The sequence below is a fragment of the Glycine max genome, chromosome 20 (genome assembly GCF_000004515.6).
Source record: "Glycine max cultivar Williams 82 chromosome 20, Glycine_max_v4.0, whole genome shotgun sequence".
In the NCBI taxonomy this organism is placed as follows: domain Eukaryota; kingdom Viridiplantae; phylum Streptophyta; class Magnoliopsida; order Fabales; family Fabaceae; genus Glycine; species Glycine max.
Window position 1 is genome coordinate 1,994,613 of NC_038256.2, and position 25,766 is coordinate 2,020,378.

At 33.7% G+C, this 25,766-nt stretch overlaps 1 protein-coding gene across 1 annotated transcript; it reads right to left on the minus strand.

The window, feature by feature from the left end:
- Positions 1-1,382: 1,382 nt before the first annotated feature.
- Positions 1,383-23,808, minus strand: LOC100780997 (protein NAP1). The gene is made up of 24 exons (XM_003556202.5): positions 23,504-23,808; positions 22,474-22,908; positions 22,304-22,378; positions 20,492-20,572; positions 20,095-20,175; positions 19,880-19,962; positions 18,850-18,934; positions 17,446-17,571; positions 17,242-17,349; positions 15,895-15,939; positions 15,676-15,818; positions 14,330-14,462; positions 13,005-13,115; positions 11,581-11,659; positions 9,770-9,963; positions 9,134-9,279; positions 6,729-6,810; positions 6,451-6,561; positions 5,708-5,833; positions 5,506-5,645; positions 5,325-5,421; positions 2,722-3,713; positions 2,307-2,519; positions 1,383-2,066 (listed from the first exon to the last, which is right to left on the minus strand). The coding sequence occupies exons 2-24, from the start codon at positions 22,891-22,893 to the stop codon at positions 1,571-1,573; spliced, it is 4,167 nt and encodes a 1,388-aa protein (XP_003556250.1). The 5' UTR covers positions 22,894-22,908; positions 23,504-23,808; the 3' UTR covers positions 1,383-1,570.
- Positions 23,809-25,766: the final 1,958 nt, after the last annotated feature.

Sequence of the window (25,766 nt, forward strand, 5' to 3'; positions counted from 1 at the left end):
TTAGGCTGTGAAGCTTTTAGAATATTTTACCGAGTATTTATCATGTTTGTTTTCTTTTTTGTTTATAATGGTCAAAAGGGATAACTCATTGGTTTGTGAACAAATGAAAAAAGTAACGTGATCTTTCTATTACAAGGAGAGGCCAAATTGCAGTTTTTGAAGTCTTAAATTGAATCGCAACTACAATTACGACCATTTTCTTTTTATCGACAGCTGTTGGCGATTATGGCCATATCGGTAAGTTTCCCTAGGCCATAATCTGTAAGTTTTCCTACAACTGTAGTAATTGCAAGGAAAGAACATGGCGCGTTTAATGAGTTATTAAGACAAGATGGACTAGAAAAGTAGCTTGTGTCCAGACCGTGTGAGAATTCAGCTTCAGTAAACTTACGATTTAGTGCCCGAGATTAATTCGCTAATTCTATAAAAATGGCTCATTAGAGTCTTTTCTTTGCTGTATTATTTATTGTCATTTTATATATATATATAAACAAATTACAATACCAGGAATGAAAATAGTGATATCTGGCAAATTTTACCAATACTCGTGTTTCAAGTTCTTATAAATATATATTTTGGTTTTAGACGATAGGTTGTGGTCCTCAAATTTACTTTTACAAAATGATTCTTGATATAATGTAAACTTTAAAATATATTTAAGGTCCATGATAAATAACTAATTTTTTTTTAATCTTTAATAATTATTTTCGTTGTTAAATTTCAAATATATTGAAACTTATGTTGAGTCTCAACCTGACAACAAATACTTAAAATAGGAGACTCAAATAAATTTTTTATTAAAATCCCATAATAAAATTTGATTTTTTATCAGGAACCTTAAACATATTTAAACCTATACTATATATCTAGACATATTACAACAACTAATGATATTTTGAAGGTTTTTTAAAAAAATAATATGTATTATTAATATAAAAGTTTTTATATTGTCAAAAAATTAAAAATTATGTTTAATAAAGTTGTCATCAAAGTCAATATGGTTTGTGATTGGGTGAATGTTATTACATTTTTTTAATTTATATTAAACTAAAAGTTACTCAATTCGATTTCCCGTAAAGAAACTTGGGAAATTATACCTGCTAGCTTCACAGAAAACGCGAGAAATCACTTCAATAACGTGTAACCAAACACACTTGTACTCGAGCGGCATTTGCTTGATAGAGAAAACCACTGATGTGTTTAAAATATATGCCTTTGTTGTTTTATTATCTAAAGGATAGTGAAGTAAAAAAAAAATTACGAGCAAATATCATTACTGAATATTGATTACTTAATAAGATCCATAATACCTCTGCCAACAGACTTCAAGCTGCGAGATGTCAAAGATCATACGAACATTAAATAGAATGAACACCTGGTTCTCGCTAAAACAGTAGGAACTTAATATGGCATTGATTTAAACTATTCAGGCGATTACAAAAGGACGCTTAGTGCGATATACATTTGCTAAAATTTGTGCAAACCTTGGATGATTTACCCATTATAGAGAACTGATCACTAGCAGAAGGTGAATAACTTACCAGCTTCTGTTGGGTATTATATCAAACAACTACTTGTACGCTAATGGACCAGATCTAGACACTGCAAACCTAGGAAGTGGACTGGGGCCAGTGCTTCCAGAAGTTGAGCCTTCAACAGACTTTACCCTACTACGGCTGGCACTGTAATCCAAAGGCCCGGAACGACGAACGTTTCTTTGCTTGTTGTCCATGCTCCTTAAGCTGCCAATATCATCATAGAGGTGCTCCTGGTTATGTGATGACGATCCTTTGAAGTATCCTGATTCGTGCCCATAATACTGTGGTGAGTCTCCACCACGATGATGCCTTAAGACAGGAGAAGCGTGTGCGAGTAACACGGCAGGTGAATGACGGGGTGATGCGTTCAGTATTGCCAATGGAGTGGACTGAGTATCTGCATAGTATTGGCTGTATACTGAACGGAGAATGGCATACGGAACGTGGGTTTCCAGCGAGCTTCTTGGAAGGTACGGTGAAATCTCACAAAGTTGGTCTAAGAAGATAAGTTGTGCTACGAGATGAGATCTGTGCATAAATCAAAATACAAAATATATAAGATAACTAACAAATGAAAGAATAATGTTTCGGATTAAAGAGTACTGATGCAAAACCGCAGGTGAAATTCTACTTTAATATATTGCAACATTGCCTACCAAATTAATGTGTAGTTTACAAAAGTGTATAGTCATTTGTGTTTCAACAAAATCATATATATATATATATATATATATATATATATATATATATATATATATATATATTTACCTGTGTGTTTCGCTCCAAGAATCCAGTATGATATCTGCAGAGAGTTTCACAAATAACTGCAGTGTGGACTTGATACTAGCTTCGGCTGACATATGACTTGATAATTCGGGATCCATTCCCTCACTAGCATGTCCATTTGTTAAAGACTGTCGATGCTGATGTTCCCGTTCCAATCTAACAAACTCACTTCCGGCAATCACTGCAGAAATGCACCTGCACGGTATTATGTGGTTAGAGTTAGACAAATACCAAAATTAGTATATGCCAATGGCAATGAATAGTTCAGCTTCTCAAATAGTATTAGTTTAGACAATGGAATCAAAATACTAAACGAATAATTTCCGTATACAACCCTGTAGAATTACTGCATGGAAGTTAATCTACTGGCATAGGGCCATGTTATAACCATACTGACCTTGCCAAGCAATGGATATTGTTACTAAAACCCTCTGTGTCAACATTAAATGCTGTGGTGGACCAAATATTAGATGTCATGAATGTGGCAAATAAGTATGGTAACAAGCCCCATGATCCATCACTTGCACCACCAACCTCCTCCAAAATTGATCTTACCCAAACTGAATCATGATCATTAACAACACCTACAGTATTTGCCACTGTTCTCATTCTCCTGATTTCTTCCTTTTCTGGTACTCCATCAGGTAGATGCTTAATCACCCCATCCAGCAACGAATGTATCAAGGGAGCACCTTCTTCAAGTATAGCACCAGAAGCCTCAGCTAGTAGCCGATCAAAAGCCAGTGCAAGGCCAGCCTGAACACAAAAACCAATCACAGTTTCCAGATCAACTATTTGCTTCACAGAAGCTTCTCTTTCAATTCTATCACCAGCATGCAGACTGGTAGCAACTGCTTCTAGCACATCTCGGTTTGAGCGTAGTGAAGTGTCAATGCAATTTAAAAGAGCAGCCGTGTGTTCTTTTAGCATTCTGTCTAACCTGTCTACGCCATAACCACCAAAAATACGTACAAAAGCCTGTAATTCCCTGAGATCAGTGACTGATTCTGCAAAATATCCACCAACTGGCCTTGTACTCCTGAAGCATTTATGAATTGGAACAAACAAAATCCCAGCACCTGAAACATCCTTGATTATGTTTTCAATGTACCAATTGCATACAGATTCAGTGGCCGATCCTGTATGTTGATCTGTTGGCTTCTCAAACAAGTGCAGAGAAGAAACCGGTCCTGAAAAGGCTTCTGAAAGCAAAACTTCCCGAATACCCTGGGTAATGTCCATGCTGATGTGCTGCTCTGCAAGATGCACGATGCTAATATGTCTCTTAATCAGTGATTCTAGAACGGTAGGCCGTTGAAGATCGTTATCAGTTTTCAGAACACCAAGCAATCTTCTTCTGAAGTTGCCAAGAATGCATTCTCTCATGTACTGCACAAATAGCTTGATGTGTTAATAATGGCAGAATGAACGATATTTGATTCAGAAACAGTACAATTTGATACAGAGGGAGTGGATGCATATAAGACTTGAGTTTCATGCACTGATTCATTACTTGAACAGGTGACTAATGTTGGATCTGGATCCTCTAAATTGAGTAGTGCACGGAAGAATAAAGTGCAGCATTGATAACCATTGACGATAATCAATAACTTAATACTTTTATAAACTACAAGCATAAGGAAGAGATCATGGATATATGCCAATCTACTTTAATTTTCCAATTGGTGAATATTATAAGCACTTTGACCCTCTAAATCAGGTATTTAAGAGGGAACAGCTCAACCCATGAACCCAATTGACCTGACCTGACCTGAATAAGAACTTGGTTTGGTTCGGATCACTTAATCAGTTTGGTCTCTAGTGTTTACCCAACCCAATACTGTTTAGTTCAGTCTTCAGGTTCCCAGGTTACAAACCTGAAAAACCCAAACCGAACACACCTTACAGCCCCAAATCACTGGAAAGATTGAGCTAAACTTTGACTATATAGTCACCTTAGTCCCTGAAAGTGGAATATGTTGTCACAATTAGTCCCTGAAACTAATAAAATGTTCTTATTATCACTTTATGTTTTTTTTGAATTTTGGACTTTACACTTTCAGGGACTTATTTGACATTTTTTTAGTTTCAAGGACTGATGTGACAGTGCCTTCCGATTTCTGGGACTAAAATGGCTATTTTTTCTCCTTAACTTTTGAAAAGCCCCAAACCACCCGATCTCTGCAAAATTCGGTGACAAACTATGAGTTCAGCACCACTAGAGATCCGTAAGAATATCAATTTTTTTAATTGCTTAAAATATTGACAACCCCCCCCCCCCCCCCCCCACCCACACACACAAAAAAAGATTGTACCTATTTCAAATTTAGATCCATATCTAACACAATATCCAAAAAATAATGTGCATTTCCATTAAGAAAAGACTCACCTTTTACCTATTTCTCTTCCATTCTATCATCAATATGCTGTACACTAATATCTTCATCATACTTTTACGGCTAAAAAATGTTTTTTGTTCTTATAAAATTGGAAATATTCATTTTTTGTCCCTACATATTATTTTAGTATGTTTTTAGTCTTCTGAAAATTAAAATATACTACTCTTTGGCTAGGATAATAACCATACCTGCAGGGCTAACCCTAAAAATTTTGTTACTGCTCCGAGATTGACTTCGAGCCAAAGAGTAGTATATTTTAATTTTAGGAGGACTAAAAACATACTAAAAATTTTGTAGGGGCGATAAACAAGCATTTCCAACTTTATAGGGACGAAAAATATGTTTTAGCATACTTTTTCTGTTTTACAATCCTTCCAGGATTTGCATATCAAAACAACCATGACTTTTTTACTGCTTCAGTTTATTTATATACTGGAGTTAAACGGCCATGCTACAAAGTTTCTTTAAAGGGCGATACCCATTCAATCACAGATTCATACTAGCCAAATTTTATGCAATTGATAGCATCATCTAAAATGTTTTCAATAGATAAGTAAATCTCAAGAAGATAAGAGGAAGAAAAAAAATATCCATCCCCAACCTCTCTCAGTACAAAGACATGGTTTAAAACACATATAGGCTCCATATCATTTAAAACTGAGCACAAATTGGTCAACCTCTGCATTGCAGCTTCTAACCTGTCATTAGAAAAAGTAGACAAATTAAAAGGATATATTATGTGGTTACTCATACATATTTAGGATGGAATTATTATGACATACATTTTGATAGAACCATTATTTTCAGGAAAGCTCTCATGGCCAGGTAAAGGAAAACCGGCAGTTCCTTTTGGAGATTTATATGATGGAATAGAAACTCTTGATGTCTGATTCAGATATGAAGCTGCTTGCTCTGGAAGAAGCTGATGAAATAAAAATGTTAGTTTTCTGAAATGGGGCCAACTTGTTAACTAAAAGTATTTACCTGATTCTCTAGGGCACCAAATCCTCCTTCAGAGTCAAGGATATTTATTAATCCTTCCAATCCTCCCATGATAGATTCAATCAGAGATTCAACATAAAGAACAGCATCCCTGCCGATTTTTGTAACCTGCTTGCAGCAAAATTTACAGTGAACACCTATATTCTACATTTTCCACATATTGCTACCATCACACATAACACCTAATGATCAATTAGGCAGTAGGAAATTGAAGTTTACATGACTGTTAAGTCAATATGAGGTTTCATTTTCAAAGGTAAATGCCATTATTTATACTTGAGTTTTGACCAGTTATGTAATAAGAGAAGTTTGGATTTGCAGTGACATCAGAACCCACAATGACTATGTAACTTTAAACAAACCATTTGAGAATTCCTTCTCATTGAAATTGAAATTAACTAAAAAAAAAATCTAGGTAAGTTGTATGAAGCCTTATAGAATTTTAACAGATACATAAGTACTATTAACTCTATATTTTTGTAATAGCAAGTTTCTTCATCTTCATTCAACAAAATTATTAACAAAAATGGAAGATTGCGTTGCAGTAAACATCCTGAAAATTTGCAGATCAAGTCTTCATGTAAGCAAAACAAAGCAACAAACTAACACCATAAAAAAAGAAGCATAATGTATCTCCATGCCTCCATCAAAATGTGCAGTTAGTGTTTTACTAATTTTGGTCAATACTTGACTAGTATAAACTGCTGGCAAGGATTTATTTTTACCTCTTCTGGGACAATTGAAGATGCACACTCTGGAAAACTACTAGCGATCCCAAGCCATGCACAACAATGTTGAGGACGCCCTTCTGGACCAAACATGGTGTTTCTAAAAACCTTATATAGGAATAGGAACATAGTGTGGGTTAAAATGGAAAATAAACTAAAGTGACTAGTAAATTTCAAATTTCATACCCTAAGGTTAAAGTAATAGCATATAAACTAGGCATAATTCTAGAGAAATTGAAGAAATGAATTAGGTGGGATGGAATATGGACACTAACAGCTGTGAGGTGTTGGTGGTAGAAATACAGCCTCCTAAGACTGCCATGCTTTGAAAGCACAGATTCCAATTCATCTACACATCTGCAGAAAAAAAGAACAACTACGCCATAATTATCTCTTCAAGTTTTTTACATATTTTTTTTTATTTACTAGAGAGAAAAAATGTCTGGAAGCTCTAACTCAGCTGTTACACTATGGTAAATGTTTTTACACACACGTGGCACATGAATAATTGCATAATACAAGCCATAATCCAAAAATATACGAAGGCCCTCTAGTAGAGGGGTGAGCAAGGAACCGTTACTCGCCCGAAACCCGTTAAAACCGCATGAAAAAATCAGTTGTTGGATGATCAGTTTCAGGTCCTCGGTTTAAAAAAGCAGAAAATTCGGTTTCACATGGTTAACCACGGGTGGGTGCAAATTCGGAAAAAAAAAACCATCGATACCCGTACCCGACCGAATTTACTTAATAACATGCTGGTTTTGCTTCTATGCTTCATTCAAAACTTAAAATATTATTATTATTATAACTTACAAAGCTGAAAAGTTTCATAATGACATAAAGTCACATTCTCAAAGTAACGCTTCAGCTTTTTTCCTCTCCCAGACATGAGTGATAATTGCTACCTACAGCTACACACTTACTCCACGCTCGGTTTCCTACTTTCTTTTTTCACCATTCACTTTCCTCTTCTTTTTGCTACAGCTACCTACCACTTCAACTTCTTCTCATCTCAATCTCAATATCTTCTCTCACTCTCTTTCAGTTCTACAAGGTTGTTTTAACGTGGGCGTGTATCTCTCTTTCTCAATCTTTCACCTTTCTTCTTTTTGTTTTCTGTAAGAGTTTAGGTGCTAAAATTCGCACCACCAACGATGATGAGTCCGGCCACATACATAAGGAACTCTTAATGCCGACTTGAACCAGTACGATCTTTTGCAAGGAAGATGACATTCGAAGCATAGAATACGAGTGCAAATAGATGTTGAAATCGATTCAATCCACCCGTTTCGACCCATGACCTGCAAACCTGTAACCCACCTTATCCAATGGAAAGTGCGGTCGGAGATGGGCCAAGATATTAGATGGTTCAGTTTGTGTGGATTGGATATTTTAAACCGAAATCCGCCCGAACCCGCCCGTTGAACACCCCAACTAGTAGTAATATAAAAATTATAAAAGCATTTTATAGAAGAGAAGAGAGTACAAGACAGAAGATCAAGATATCCTCCTAGTACAACAAAAGGGAAGGGATCAGTCCCTATGAATATGTGGGTTACTAAAAGCCAAAGAAACATAGGGCAGACAGCAAGAAATCTCCAGCAAAAAGATCTAGCGTTTTGCTCCTCAATTGAATATACTAATTCGTAGTACAAAATTAAGTCCATCTGCATAAATATTTATAAACTATTGATAAGTTCATTTGTCTGTCTAAAAGGTCTGAAGATAAATCAATTGTCCCCCAAACTAGGAAATAGATTGATAAAGGCCAAAATTGAGATTATACTTGGAACTGGTGAGAGTTAAGATCATAAATTGCAGGTTCATAACACAAATCATAAGATCCTATGAAATTCATATAAAGATTTAATTAAACTTAAAAATCCATAAGAACTTCATTATTAACAAATCGTAAGTCACACATAACAACTTAAACATAAGAAAATACCAAATACCAAGTTCTTAACAAGTGCCAAGATATAAAACTTGAACGCCAGAAATATAGTATAATCTAAGCGGCAGAGATTGGGTTTGAAGACATTTTCAGTTCTGTTCAGCAGCTTCGAATCAGACTATTACAGGACAGTTAGGCTTTCCCTTTCCTATACCCAGTGATACAGACACAGAAGAGAAGTGGAAAATAGAGAACCCAGCAGCTACCAAAGCATATGCACAGAAGAGAAGAGGAGAAACGGAAAACCAACCACCCAGCAAACAAAGGTGCAGAAGATGAGGAGCAATGGAAGAGATGAAGACTGATGGAGGAGACGAGGAACTGGACAGCAGTCCAGTGATAGGTGTTTCAGGTGTGAAGAAGAATGGCACAAAATGAGGTAAGGTTTGGCTGAGTTAGGGTTTTCAGGAGTGCAGCATTATGGGTCACAGGTCAGAACATCAACACAGATTTGTTAGGTGCAGTGACATTGCTCAATCCAACCCTCTTACACGGCGATGTCCCAAATTGCAATTCTGATTGAGGTCGTGATTGCAGCACAACCAACACTTGAGATTGTAAAATCATACAATCTTATGCAAAAGATCATGATTTTGACTATACCATCGTAAATCTTTTTTATATATATACTTTTTATAAATGGGGGGTTTGTGTGTTGGGGGGTAGAGAAAGGGGATTAAATATCAGAATAGCATAGGTAAACAAAACAAAATTGCGAATAAAAACCTGGACCAATTGTAAGCAGCATTCCCTTCTGATAATAATCCTTCTTTGCCAGTGGAAACTGTAGCTTTCTCCAAGTGCCTAATGTTTATAGATGAACGTGAAGACGTGACTATCAATAAAATTGATAGCCAATCCTTTCGAAAATCCTGAAAATAGTATTAGTAAGTGTTAAGTGTGCTAAAAGATTAGGTTGTCTATAACTAGAAAAGAAAAAAGAAAAAATGACAGAAAGAAAAACTATAAATTAAGGTTCTGACACTAAGAGCTACACAAACTTACAACCTTTGCATGCATTAGCACGCTAGCATGACTTTTAACTTTTTTCTTCTTTGCCATACCAATGACTTCATTAATAAGCAAATGATGTTCACAAGTTATATTGAATGAAACAAATTCTACACAAAGGTGGCAAGTGGCAACTTGGTTATGGTTATTATGTCTATTGGAAAAAACCCAAGTCCCACATCGGCTAAAGATAAGGCTAAGATAGAATATATAAGTGAGAGACAACCCTCACCCTATGAGTTAGCTTATGGGATTGAGTTAGGTCCAAACCCAATTCTAAGAATGTCAATGCAAGTATATTTAAATCAAGGATTATAATGAACTGTAATCCTACTCTGATGTCCCACATACCGACATATCGCAAGTGATAGCAGATATATTTTCACCCTGTGGTTTTGGCAAGTTTTCAAGGTGGTGAACAATCTGCTGAAGAAGTCCTTTCAAGCTAGCCTCAATATCAAGAGCCACCATTCCAGGGGTTCCTAGTAAAAAACGGATTCTTCCAGCACAGGATGAAAGATATGACAATGAGTAACCTCGAATTGCTGCACTCAAATCAAATGAAACAACATTTAACAACCAAAACACCCATGCAAAAAAAAAAATAAAGGGAAAAGAAATGTTAATGCAGCAACTGAATCTTGCACGTAAAGTATGAACTAAAATCAGAATAAAAAATAAACCATTTTTTAATTTGAAGTGGGGATCATTTATTAATTCAAAGCAGGGATCATATATTAGTAACAGTCAAGCTCTTAGGATGTTATTTTCACCAAATTCCATATCTTTCTCACATTCCACAGCTCCAATACCAGAGATTTATCCCAACTCCATCATCTAGAAATAATGACTCTTGACTACTAGCCAAAGGCTCCACAAACACAAAATAACAATAATCTTTTTACAATTTTTCAATATGCAGAGATATGTACAGGTACTGCAGTTTCCATGAATATGAGAGTTCTCCTATTATAGAACTTTAGTTTAAAGATAAAGAATGAGTTAGGCCCTAAATCTCCAATTCTAAGACAAACAAGTCAACTTTTTCAATTTAACAAATGTGGAATATAGAAATTTAAATGCATATAGCAGTTTAAATGTTAAATGCATAATTTTTTTCAAAGTATTTTAACATTCTTTGATGATAATGAAAAACACTTGTTTAATACTACATTTGGTCCTTAATATAAGAAACAAATAACTAATTCATAAAGACCAATGAAAATAGTTTAGTAAATTTTAATTAAGGGTAAATATGTTTGGGGTCCCGTAAAATTTGAAAAATATTAATTTCATCCTCAAAATTCTCTGTATTAATTTGGTCTCTGTAAAAATAAAACATTTTTGCTGGTCTTCAGTGGAAACTCCCCGTTAGACGGTTCCCTAACGTGGCCAACGAACTTAATTACTTTCTCTTTCTACCTTCAAACACCAGAATCCATTATTGCTTCATCTTCCCCCCTAATCTCATCAGAAAGTGCGAGAAAATAGCCCAGGAAGGAATCGAAAATTTACAATTTTGGGGGGTGTTTAGCCTCCAGAAACTGTTTAATTCATTTTAGGGGTTTTAACCGCCACAAATTGTTTAATTCATTTGTAATCAAATTACACGAGTAAGTTTGTTAGCCACTTTAGATTACCGTCTAATGAAGTTACCACTGAAGACCAACAAAAATATGTTTTATTTTTACAGGGACCAAATTAATACGAAAAATTTTATGAGGATGAAATTAATACTTTTCAAATTTTAGAGGGACCCCAAACATATTTTATCCTTTTAATTAATAATATCTTAAATTTAAATTTTATTCTAGAAATACCCATAGAATTAAATTGTTTAAGTGAGTGGTTATATTTAATGACATTACTTGCAATACAAGGGATAAATTTACAACCAAACAACCAATGAGTATGGTTTATATTGTTAATAGGCTAATGAACGCATCTATTTGCATGGGGAATGAGGGAGTGTCATATTTAATAGATTTCATAATAAATTAAGGGTATAAAAGAAAATTAGCAATTAATACATTTGAAAATGAGTCTATGTTTCTAATAATTAGGACCAAAAAATACACCTTGTTGTTTCTTATACAATGACCAGAGGTAGTATCCTATTCCCTAACTATAGGATAAATTAGTATACATAAAGCTAATCTAACCTGCAATGTATTTGCGTACCAAGCAACATAAATGATCCATTCCATCTAACAGAAATCCAATTGTTGGGTCATTTGGATCCTGAAAACATGATCATGAAATTTTAAGTCAACCACCTTATCAATAGATTCAAACTATATGGTTAAAGAAAATTAGAGAACATGTAATAAGAGTTTTTCACCCAACGACAGCCCTTTATCAAACTGGTTATCAAATTAGGGCATTTTTCAAACCATTCATCAGCACGTCTACTACTACTAGATGACATTTTTTTTTCACATGATACAGTCCCTATATCAAATGTGAATCTTTTCCCCTTCTCCTCCCTTTCAAAGCACACAAGGACTATTATTTGAAAAGCTGGGAAAATTGTCCATGAAGTATACACAGATGCAGACTCTGTAGGGTTTGCTGTTGATAAGAGATCTACCAGAGGGTATTGTATGTTTTTGGGTGGTAACTTGGTAACATGGAAGAGTGAAAAGCAAAATATGGTTGTAAGGTCTAATGCAAAGGTAGAATTCCGTATTATGGATCAAGGGATTTGTTAACTATTATGGATGAAAATTATACTTGATCTCAAGATTAAGTATGAAGCTCTTTTGTGACGATAAGTCTACCATCAATATAGCATACAATCCAACTCAACATGATGGGACGAAATATATTGTAATAGGGTAATAGGCTAGCATTTCATCAAGGAAAAATTAGACACTATTCTCATAGGGACTACTACATATGTCCCTTTGGCTTTAGTTGGCAAATGTATTGACCAAAAGTCCAAAAGACTTCCCACATAGCACTTCCAAGATCTTATGTATATGTTGAGTTGAGAATTAATAAATATCCATTCACCAGCTTGAGAATAAGTGTTATAATTCAATATTTTTCCCTTATTTGTATAGATTTAGTTTCCTTAGTTCTTGCAATTAGGTTTAATTCTTATTGCTTCCGTATTTCCTATATGTCTATATTTGTAGTCTAGAATTACTACGGATAGAATTTATTTTTAAGGCAGTATAATTGTACCCTAACATTATAAAATTGTAAAAAATGATATTCACTTTTCCTCATAATTCAAGTTTTCAAGTGTCAGGCCAATTCATTTCTAATTTGGTACGAGTCTTGATGTTGGCCACCCACATATGTCCAACCCAGAAAACTTCATATTCTAGATTTCCACAATCTGGTCATGGACAAGAGGAGTGTATTTAATCATTTAATGTGTCCCACACCAGCCAAAAAGATGGCCAAAATAGTCCTCATAAGGTTGGGGCAATACTCACCCCTTATGTTAGTTTTTGGGGTTGAGTTAAACTAAGTCCAATTCTAATAGTTTTAGAAAGCCCTAATTTTGTAATTTGCTTAGAAAAGAGCACTAGTTTGATCAAAAAAGGAAATTAAAGAATAATAAATAAAAGCTTACTATGTCCACTGGTACCACTCGAGTAGTTTTAGATCTTGATGATGCAATTCCTACATGTTGGAAATACCATATCACTTCACATTGGGCTAAAGCCAAGGCAGAAAACACCATCTGCAACAAAGATTAAATCCTCTCAAACGAATTATTTTAAAAAGGTGAAGATACACGAAATTCTAAAAAGAAAATTAAATAACTAATTATAAAGCTAAAAACAAGTATAGTACTATGCTCAAATTAATTTGAATTGACATACCACACTGAGTCCACAGAAGAGAAGATAAGTCTAGAAATGTATATGAAGCCTACTTAGCTTAACATGCTAACAGCCTAACAGTAACACTAACTTCTAAGTATCTACATAAGCATGTTAACCAGTAAAAGGTGTACTGAATATAAACAGAACAGTCACAAACTATTTGGGATCAGTTTTGTTCAGTTCAGTTATTAAATTGATAAGGTTGAGTATAACTTTAGGCTGCTAAGCTCTTATACAGCTTCATTAAGAATAAGGAATATCAACTTTTTTTTTGGTGAATTTAATATCATTTTTATATAGTATTTAGCATATACGTATTTCTTCATAAGATATATGCAGATTATTATCCTTTTCAAGTACAAATTGAGTAAGTATGTGCACTCTATGATTCACCAATCACTGCCAAAATGTTTATAGGAAAGAGAGGACAGGTCATTTTGATTTGAGCTAGCATTTTTGTTTATTTAAGCTTCTCATCACAGGTAATGTGGAACTTCAACACACTATGCCTAACAATATACAAGAGTAATGGACTTCATTGTATTGAATAAATAATAGGGATGCTAACTTTTGCCCCCAAGTTCCCCTTAGGAGCATCAAATCCAAAAGGCATTAACAATGATCAGGTATGAACAGAAGAACTGTCACCATCATCAGACTATAAACGAAAGTTTTAGCAGCAAATTTCAAATAGAAACCACATAAGCATCATATCAAGTATCTTTGAAAAAAAATCTGAAAATTATACAAATAAAATTATTTGTAGAACCTTTTAGGAACAATTATCCACTTGGTTAATTAAGTTATTAAGTGGTTACACATTAACCCCTCTTTGAACATTATTATTTGGTTGAGTAACTAGAATTCTAAAAATATTTTTCTATTTCTTGTAATTTTATAAAGATTTCTAGTCTCTTAATGATATGAAACAACAAAAGGAGAGGTAATAATATGTTCTTGTGTATAAGTGAATCAAGAATATTTATAAGCAAAACAATACTAAAAGTTTCAGTAACAAATGTCAGAGACACAATTTTTTTCATGCTTCCAAATGCCAAAAGAAAGACACCTGAATGTTAGGGGCCAACAGGCTGGGCTGATCAGTAAAAAACAGCACCATTCTCCCAATCTCTTGTTTCAATAAAATTCTCCTTTCACGATGTATGGCATCACAAGATAATATTGCTTGCTCATGCACTTCACTGAAAAAGTCAATCAGTTTTGTGATTAGCACTGCCAATTGTAATAGTATGGATGAATCATCCTTAAAAAAAATAACAAAAGAAAACAAACCCCAGAAAAGAGTAACAAATATCAACATAAAAAAGAAGAAAAGTTGCAAGAGTAATTTCATGTAACAAATAACAAAACAGAATGTTTACCTTCAGATAAAGAAAATAATATTTTATTCTTTATTGTTGCCTCCTTGGATTCAGAAGGCCATCATTCAGTTAAGTTTTTTGAAGTGAACCACTTCATGCCCAACCCCGGCAATTTCCCCCAGAAAATAAAAGTATATGCAAACTCTATAAAGAGGCTAAGAAAACCATTGAACCCCATAAAATAAAATATCTAAGGGTCAAATCTTAAACTTACCTAATTCTAACCTTAATAAAATAAGCATTCTAAGAACTGAAAAATGGTACACTTCATTAAATTCTTATGCATGGCTTATCAAATGGGTAAAAAGACTTTAGTGATACCACAAAATTTGCTATATCCCTTCTATTATACTCCCTCCAGTCCTTTATATAAGAAGCAAACAACTAAACTAATTCATCAAGACCAACAAAGGTAGTTTAGTTAATTGAAATTAATAATGTCAGAAATTTAAATTTTATTCAAAAATACTTATAAAATTAAATGATTTAAGTAGTGGTAATATTTAATGACACTACACATAATTCAAGGGATAATTTTTTCCACCAATGAATTTTATATTGCTAATAGGTCAATAAATGAAATCACTTACATGGAGAATAAGTGGGCATCTCACTAATAGATTTCACAGTAAAGAAAGGGTATAGAATGAAGATAGCAATTAATACATTTGAAAGTGGGTCCATGTTTCTTATAATTAAGACCAAAAAAATGGACTCAATTGTTTCTTATACAAAGGACCAGAGGGAGTATTTAATTTTAAGAAAGTGCATCAAATAATCAAGGCATGTCCAATAACTGGACAAGAATTCAAAAGTACTAAGCCTTTGTTTACATTGTTTTTGTTTCAGTCTTCTAAGTTTAGAATGCATAACTGGTTTCATTATTATTCCAAGACAATTTAGAGAATTCAGTCACCAAATCACTGAAAATAGCAACCTGGAATAATCATGGACAACTTACAAGATTTCACTATCTTGGCCTCTCTCATTCCCTCTGACACAAAAATATGTTTAAAAGGAATTCCGTATGTACCTTATCATTTTCTCAACCTGTTTTGCAACATTATACTCCAAATCTGCCTCTTTTTGCTTTGTACGCCCAGATTTTGCCATCCTCTTAGATTCTAATATTCGAGGAAGAACGTATGACTGGTAATCCTCGTGCAGTAGTATGTACTGCGTAATGATTATTACAAAATTGTCAACTACTGTAGTTAAAGACATTGTTTCAAAGCCAATAGGCAAAAATTACCTCATCTCTGAATAATGTGAGCACTAAATTTTCCTTCAGTACAACCTGAAATACCAAGACCAAACAGAATTAAGGAAGTAAACTTAGTATAACTATAATCCACATAATATCAATATAAAATCTTACTGTAATTATAACAACATTTGGATGACTATTAGTAAGGAAAGAGTATCATTTTTATCTGAAATAAAAGTTATACCTCAACCCCCTGTATGGCTTACCCAAGAACTTGACTTAACACTTAAATAATATTACATCTATATTATCTGATAAAGCCAAGCTGAATTATTCTATACCATTCTTATCAAGTATCCTTCTGCAATTGCCTGACCACATATGCGTGCACCTTGTTTTTCATGTATGCCTTTTAAAGAAGGCTGTGTCAACAGCTGCACAACCTCAGCCATTACCAGCTGAGTGATCTGAGGACAGGGAACTACAAGTGTAACCCAGAAGCTTCTACAATTGCAATACAATGCTGCAGGTGCAATGTAATTGCTAGTCAAATCAAAAAGGTTACCAGACTGTGAGAATGCTTGGGAGCTTCTCACTACCTTGCAATCTGCTTTTCCTGATTTTCACTGAGACAAGGTGAAAGTTTTGGTGTGGAGTATTGTTAGAAGACCTAAAATAAAACAGGTCTATTTTAGGAAGGGAAGGAATGGACCAGAAGATAACCAAGAGCAAATGTAAACAGAGGTTAGTTGAAGTTAATTAGGAGCATTTGTTATAATTAGTTAAGAGGTTTACTATATGTACCGGGAGGGTGGGAGAATTAAGGGTCTTTGGAGGCTGAGAATTGTTAGACAGTTAGGAGAGTCCAGAGTCTCTCTAATTTCTCTGGGATTGACTTTCTTGTAACCCTTAGTCTGCACTTACTTTGATTACAGAACTGAGATTTTGTTCTTCATTCTATAAAAGATTCCTACCTACCTTTCTATCTCAAATATCAGCGTAAAACCCAAGACAAGAAAAAGCTCCATATTGTTTTATTCAAACTTCAGTATCTTCACTACATTCATAAAGCGAATATAAATGCATACGAAATAGGACCACAGATGGGTCAGATGAGCCCTTTTTCCGTATTTTCATCTACTGCCAATATTAACATACATGGTTGGGCACATCTCTTTACAGTTTAAACTTTTAAGAGAATAGCTATAAAAAATTGTATTAAAGCTTTCTTGTTTAAAAGACCACCAGTTCAAATCTCAATAATTGTATTAACATGGTTGTGTTTTTGCACCAGTAAAACCAAACAATTTCAGTACCCTCCACATGTTGCAAAGTAAAATAGAAACTTCACAACATAGGTATATGACTACAGGTACAAAGTATGAACTATACCAAAGCAATATCAATGCTAGTGACACGACGCAGTTCATCAGGACAGACAAGATACCCAAATAACACCCATTCTCGATATGCAGTTACATTTGCTAGATCTTGTGCTCTCTGCAGAGTTGAATGAGAAAAGAACCTCAGTGTAATTATAAGTTATCAATTTAAGAAGTCTATATCAATATGGTTAAAAACAAAAATTAACATTACCAGTGGATGAGCAGAATTTGTGAGTATGTCTGGATAACGAGGATGATATGGACTTAAAAATCCCTCATTTCTAAGTTTCCTTGTGTCTGTTGATAGAAATATAATAGGACCCACAGCCTCCAACACCTGAAAAAAGATATCAAAACCTCAATGACAATACTTGAGAAAGTGAATAATTGTGTTGTTATACAAACTGTACTATATTTATATGTGAATCACATAACTAGGAAAGAATCTAGGAAAACAATGAAATCAGAATTTCTCTAATATATGTTAATATCTATCAATATCTCAACAGCAATATATTAACAAGTTGTCAAATACAGTAATTCACCCATAAAGGAGATTAACTAAGAAACTCATTCTTTGCATAAAAATAGATAAATAAAATATCATGTGTAGTATAAAAACAGATCTAAAATGTTCAATCTTCTTTCACAGCAACAGAGAACATATTTTATTCACTTGAAAAGATTACAAGTAACAGGATAAGTTTATCCTGTATGAAAATCATACTAAATCTGGAAGCAGAAGCTATACTGTTCAGAAAGCATATTGAGATTTTACATTCAACAACTAAATGCCATATGCAATCTTCTCTAGGTCTCAATTTTCACTTATAAGGAACCAAAAGATGGAGGTCATACCAACAATGTGACTTCTTCTGAAATGATTAGTTAAATTTTAATATTATATAATGCTAAGGACCAAACCTTCTAAAAGCTTGAGCCGTTCAGTAGAGGTTCAGCATGGTTTTTATCTATCAATAACAAGCCTCTCCACACAAGAGCCCTTCAATCTTGCAACATAGAGAGTGAATGGAAAAACTTTATCTTGTACTGAAATTGAATTTAATTATAAAGAACGGAGGAGGCAACGATCCAACACCTGACCACTTGGTCAAAGAGGCTTGAATACCATGTCAAATGACCAACTATCCTAGAGGCTTATGCAGTAAGGCGGAGGAAGAGGAATGACTTTATTTATATAACATTTAAGAGAAAATTTTGTGGAAGACAATTTTTTAAGCAATGGAAGACAATTTTAGGCGGAGGAACAGGAATGACTTCCTACTATACAAGACATGACAAAGAAAGCGACACTTAGTTTCTATCCCAAAGCAAATGAAGGGGATCAGGTGATATAACTTAATTATTCAATATTATTGTATTGTCCATCTCAAGCAAATGCACCAAAGTATCACAAACTCAGTCATCACCATAAAAAGCAAACCTTTCACACACTTCCACAAGATTTAAGACCAACTAATGCTGCTCCTAAAAAGTAGAAAGGCTAATAAAAATAAATTGAACTTAATCATGAAAAGACGGAATCATGAATTAGTTACCATATGTACTTGGCAATTGTTTATATAATATTGATACAGGAAAGGATGAGATTAACCTCTCCAATACGAGGGCTCACAAAATTTAGGTCTTCCTGTAAGCCTTTCAGTGGTGGATCATAAGAGTCAACGAACTGAACCAAACTGTAAAGTAGAGAAAGAAACATATAAGAACTAAAACAAGGAACATTTATCTGCTAAAAAATAAAGGTGACAATGGTTAGGGAAAAACTAAATTAAAAGAATTTCATATCAAAGCTAGTGTAAAATCCATTTTTTATTATTCTTCGTCAATTCCATCCCTTAGGGATTAATTTTGTAGTCCAATCCTTCAATTTTGACTAGTTCATGATTTTTTTATTGTACAATGGCCTGATTATAGATGGGAGTTGTATTTTGGATTGCGCTATATGATTAACCTAGAGTAGAAAAATTAGGAAGTCAGCCCCTGTTTTAGAAGTGGAAGGTTCTGCTCTCAATACTACAAACCAAGGAGGGGAAGACAGCAGGAGATCTGATCTGATAGACCATGGTGTGAACATTGCAAATACCCATGGCATACAAGTGAAACTTGTTGGAAGACCCATGGGAAGCCCCCAAATTGGAAGAAAAGAGGAAGTGAGGATCATGCACTTAGTTCTGACCAAGAGAAACAAATTCCCACACATATGTTTATTTATAGCTAACTAGTTTTTGTAGATTTTCAAACATCTAAGTTTCTTCATATGTCTTGCAGTTTTTCTATGTTCTGTTGCTCATGTTTAAAAGCCCCGCAACACATCACAATGTGACCAGTACAGGGAGTATAAGCCCAGAGTTTACTAGAATCTCCAATCCATCCCTCCCATCACCACCAACACAAGCCAAGTATGCATAATTGTATATGCAAAATGGCCCTCAGAATTTGTTTGAGACATTTTTTTATGCAACTCTCTTAATGGAAAGTTTTTTGGACAAAAAGAATCTTTTTTCTTAAAGCTAGATTATACAACATGCTATGTCCGTATGTGTATGTACAGATGCATACCTATCAATTATTGTTTACAAGAAATAGACAACAATTCAAGAAAACTTATCAAAATATCCTACCGATGATAAAAGTCACAATCCCGCTCATTTCTTGACATTGCATGTAGAAAGTTATAGGTCTGTAGCAACATTTTCCTTGGCATCTGTTATGAGAAGATTGGTTTAGAAATAATTACACTCATATATAGTTGACCAGAAAAATCATTTCGAAAACATCAAAGCTTTTCATAAGTAAAAAAAAAAGGTCAAGAAAAATAGAGGGAAAATTAACTTGCCTTTTCAGAGAAAAGGTTAACCCGCACAAAGGAACAGAATAGATCCATAAATGCATGTAGTATAAGAGAATTCTGATGGGGCTGCAAAACACTGCCAAGTTATTTGAGATATGCACAAATTATTAACTAATTACTTATTAGTTTATTTCCAATGTTAGGACATCTATTAAAAATTTTAAACCATTTCACTGGAGTGATGATTTCTATATTTGATGCATGACAGTGAATTTCAGAAGCTTTCATAAGAGTTGAACAATTTTTTAGGAAAATTTGTGAGACTCCCTACTTTTTTTGTCTTACTAGCATAGTTATTCGTCAATGATGAAAGCTTCTGGACTCAAGAGTCAAAACTCAAATGAAGAAAGGGCTAGATTCTTGTAACAATATTCAGACTCACCAACAAGGTAATTACTGTACTACTTAGATCCAATATAAGTCGCAGAGCTTGTTCACGAAACACCATCAAGTCAAGAAGTAGCTGCACACACAAATGAATCATTACTGTACGAGTTCAGGTAACATGAATTGAAAATCTAAAAGTCATGAAATAAACAAGCAAGTTCTAATTGACATAAATGACACCAACAAAGATATTTATTGATCAAAATCATAAATTATGAATGAAACCAATAATCTATCTCATTAAGGTCAATGATAGCAGGAGAATGCAGAAACAGCTTCATTTTATATAACTTATATTTTACTGATGATGTGCATATAAAGGGGAAATGTGAGAGGACATAAACCATTGAACGGTCAAATATAATAAAAAATGCAAAGCATAAAGGTGAAATGGACCTTTTCCCAATTAACTTTTGATGTTATCTTCATCAATAACAAAGTAAAATGTCTTAATGCATAAAACACCAAAGTTACAAATCTTTGTTTGTGTAACTTGAAGCCTGAACAGTCAGAATACTGGGGTATTCTAAGTTAAAAAATATTATTTATATGGTACTAGTTAGTTGTGATTTTTATTAAGCTAGGTTTGTACATATTGCACTACACTAGTACCTTAACCTAGATTAATAGTATAAATAGAAGGACCAAGTTCAGTGTTATGTATGACAACTATTCATACTTTCTTTTGGATTAAAAAGGTAAAATTAAAGAGAAGAAAGGGAGAACTACAACAGGGGAAGGAACAGTTATACTATCATAAAATACAAGACACAGAAACAATAACACTCAGAATGCAGCAAGGTTGTCAAATCTCGCTCCATATCGGCAATGGCAACTCCCATGAAACCACCATGGGCCAAAACCACAGTAAGAATTATTCATGAAGAAATAATGAGTGTGCATGTTAATAAATGAATTCATCTATAAATCTAGTCAAGAGAGAAGCTTGAACTTTGAAATAGGAAGAAGATTTTAGTTTATTAATAACAATATGTAGCTGCAATCATCAACAGCAGAATTAACCATAGTGTGAAGGAAACAAAGAGTGCATTCCAAACCCAACATACAATAGCTAAAGTATAGGGGTGGATTGCTACATGAAACAAGAACAATAGGATTACATCACAATCTTCAAACGAAGAACGTGGATAGATGTTAGCACTTGGCAGTAATTTTTTGTCCTTTTATCTTGTTATAAATAAAGCAACTATCACTAGGGGAAAAATGATTTGGATAAGTTCTAACTGGTTTTTTGGTGTATCTATGGGTAGTTTATTTAAAGTTTTTTGGTGTCCTTTCAACAGTATAATGGTTCAATTGAGTAAAACTATTCCCCTTGGTCTCAATGCTAATTGTTTGTGTGTGCTACAGTACCCTGTGTTATATAGGTTTAAAATGTAAAGTGTAAACTACATGTTTAGACTTTAGAACAAGCTTCAGCCTTCTCTTTCACTATTTTCAACCTTTCCTCCTAAAGAAAAATAAATAAATCTAGAAATGAATTGCAAATTACAAATTTTCAGATTTTTATTTACTCATGGCTCATGCAGATAAGTTGATTACACAAAGATATTGACAAGTAGAATTTGGCAAGTCTTAATAACTCAAACTAATCCAGCAAGTCAAGTAAGGTGAGGTGCATGAATCAACTAACCTAAAAGCTTAAGTTGTTGGGTGAAGGGATGTGTAAGATTTTGTCTAATGAGAGGGCATGCAACTGGAATGTGAAAACCTTTGGTCAATTGCTTAAGGGTTATCAGTGGGAAACACACGGAAAAACCAGTAAAAGAATTTAACAAAAAAGTACCTGCACCCACGGTTCCAGGCTCTGTAAATGAAGCTCTGCATGATCTTGCAATGAATCCCAAGCAATCTTATCTATCTGCATCCATTTTCTTGCCAAATGATGAAATTTGCGAAGGCCATAAACAACATTCAAAATGTAAAGCATATCAGACATCACTTTTCACTTCTTACACGTTCAAGTTGCAATTTGCTGAAGTGTTCCGGAAATTTCTTAGAGAGCAACACGCAGATTCTGGGATGGTTGGGGAACACACCAGCTTTCCAAAACCCTTCTGAAAATACATGGTTGATGGGATCTGGATAATCCAAAAGTTGGTTTAACCTATACATCTTAGCCATAAGACCTTCGGCAACCTCAGTGAGTTGGACAACCCACTGCATGTTGATACCCTTGTGCGATTGGGCCGGCGTCGTGCCCTGAGACTGCCCATCATGATAGATATTCCTGGAGCTACTAGACGACAACGGAGAAGCCATTTCCGGCCCAAGGTAATCAGTCCATCTAGATGGTCCATCCCACTCCCTTGATCTTGCAGCAGTAGGCGACAACGAAGAATCCTGGTTTGAAAACTTCTGCCTTGACTTTGCCATGAACTAATAAGCCGTCTGCATATCAAGTTTTCCAAAATTCAAGCTCATGCATAAATTAACCACCAACTAATCTCCTAAGCTTCTCAAACTCCACAATCATAATTCCATTATATTTCAATTTTTATTTCAAGTAAAAGTCCCTCCAAGTCCAATTTGATTACCATAAAAAGAGCCTCTAACAAATATTCTAAACTGTAAACCTAAAATCCAAAAAACAAAAACAAAAATACAACATTATGAGCTCCGTTCCAACTTCCAAAACATGTGATATATAAATTAAACAACGAAAGAATGAGCTCACAATCAACATAATCAATTTATGAGCACACACGACGCCTTAGTCAAGTGAAATTGGCGAGTTGTAAGCACGAATTTTGCAGTTTAAGTAAGTTATAAGAGAGAGCTAAAACCTAATTCCATTTTTAGCGGTGATGAGCTCAGCAGCAGAATAACCAAAAGCAGCAAATGTAACTAAAATAAATAACATAAAATATCACCAAATCAGATATTGCGAGCAAAACAGCACAAGGAAAAGCAGAAGCAATTCTTTCCACAGAACCAAATTCAAAGCAAGAGAGAGAGAGAGAGAGAGAGAGAGAGAGAAGCTCACAGTCGCAGCAGATAGAGAGAGAGAGAGAAGCGTTGAAGAAATGGGAGTGTGTCAGATCTGAGCTGAGAATGGGTTGTTCGTGGGAATTGAATATGAATTCTGCAATGCAAGATTGGAAGTGCAGTTTCAGCGCGGATATTATTGTTAGTGTTTACCTTCCTTTCTCATTATAAATAAATTTTTATTTTTATTTAAAAGACATATCCGCCGTTTTTCTTTTATTTTCTCTTTCAGTGAAGTTCTGACGCCTATTTCTTCGCTTTCACTTCTTCACGACGTGCGTCTCCGCGTCCTCGCTCTGTCCGTAGTCGACTCGTCAAATACACATACGATCATAAAAATAGTAATCATAGCAGCACTATCTAAAACTCTCTTTTTAATTTTTTATTGATTAAAATTTATCAAAAATTATTATTTTTTTGTAAGTTTTATTTTTTATTTGTATTAAATAAATAAAAAGTAAAATCTACTAAAGTAGATCATTTTTAATAAATTTTAATCAATTTTTAAAAAGTATGTGAAAAAAAATATTGCTAACATTCTACTAAATTATATTAACACTCCTAAAATTTTGTCAAAATTCTCTCGATATTTTTTTTCTATTCCTTTATATACTAATTCAAAAATTTATATTAACCATGTATAAAAATTAAACTTGAATATTTTATACTAACATATTTAAATTAAACTCATAATAGGTAATATAAGACCACCAATTTTAAGAATTAAATTAAGGGTTTTCAATGAGAAATATGAAGCTTGTAAACTTGTATTTTTTAATTCTTAAAAGCAAAAATAAGAACCAAAATTTACAACACATGTATATTTTACTTAACCAATTCAATTAAATTATTTTATTAACATATATACACATATATTTTATTTAATGAATTGAGTTAAACTCTTTCACTGTATATATCATATTGTATTTACTTTTAGATATATGCATTAAACTATATATGCAAATTTGAGGTAGGTGGAGTAGTAAAATACTTATTTATACACTCACTTCCATTTTTTTCTTCCAGAAATTACTAAAGCACATGGAGCTAGATTCATCTAGATCTCCCACATCATAATATTTACAACTTTTCATCTAGTACTTCTAAAGTTCTAATTCATTTGTCGTCCATAAACATCTTCACTTTAGTCTTCCAAATATTTTTAGTTTTCATGAGAATATATAATATTTATTAAAGTGAATCTTATCTTTTAAAACCCTCAAATATTATATGGATAGTCTCACATTTTATTTTCATGACAAAAATATCATTAAAATATCCGTATAATAATAATAATCAATGGTATTTATAGGATTAAACAGAAACTCTATTGTTTATAGGCTCCATAATTATGTTGCATAGACGTCATAAATATATCACCCAATATCAACAATGCTATGATGGTTAAAAAGAGAGTAATAACCACGCCATTGCATCCAGTGCCATCCACTGTACGAGGTATATGTAGATTATTGGTGGGTCATGGAACTGTTGTAGTAAAAATATTTTAATAGGAAAGCATAAATTAATCATCTTTGTTGTTTCATTTTTTTTTCTTATTACGGTATTAAATTAGTATGAAATATTAATGGGAAAAAATAATAACCAATCCCTATTAAATATCATAAACACAGATAATATGAGTATTTTTTTTAACATAATTTATTTTATATCAAAAAAATTAAAATTTAAACTTTAAAATTACTTTGTTAAAAATATAATTTATTATGACTTGTATCAACCCATTTTAAATATTTGTTTTGTTTCGTTATGCTTCTGCCAGGCCATTGCTATCCCGTCACATACAATAAATTGTAAGGTATAGTGGGTGGAACAATCTGTAGAACAATAATGATGTAGGGTCACATAATGTGTATTTTTAATACAGATATATAATATGAATCATAGGGTAGTGCCTACTGGGACGATTGTGATTAGTGTGATGGGAAATATTTGATACTTTGAAGCCAAGTGCTGTATCTTTGAAGCATTTATTTCTGCCTTTGATTAGCATACTTGGCTTGCAAATCAAGCCAATATCATTTCTTTTCTATACCAAAAAAGAAAAATATGTATCATTTCATTTCTTAATCAAAAGTTATGTTTTCTCTGTGTGACATGGGGTATTTACGTCAAGTATTTAGTGTGTTTAGTCAGTAATTCCCATTTCTTCCAATGTCCTAGTCCCACAGTGAGACTAGCTAATTTAATGGTTTAAATGTTTAGTCCTTTATGGCTTCAGTTCTTAAAATTTTATTCTT

What these genes read in the sequence shown, in the direction of transcription:
- LOC100780997 (XM_003556202.5), bottom strand. Translation starts at nt 22,893, where the DNA reads ATGGCAAAGTCAAGGCAGAAGTTTTCAAACCAGGATTCTTCGTTGTCG. An exon ending in GCAAATTGCAACTTGAACGT is followed by an intron (nt 22,379 to 22,473) that starts GTAAGAAGTGAA and finishes AAATGGATGCAG; the next exon opens with ATAGATAAGATTGCTTGGGA. An exon ending in ATGTCTTTGTACTGAGAGAG is followed by an intron (nt 3,714 to 5,324) that starts GTTGGGGATGGA and finishes CTATTTGTGCAG; the next exon opens with TACATGAGAGAATGCATTCT.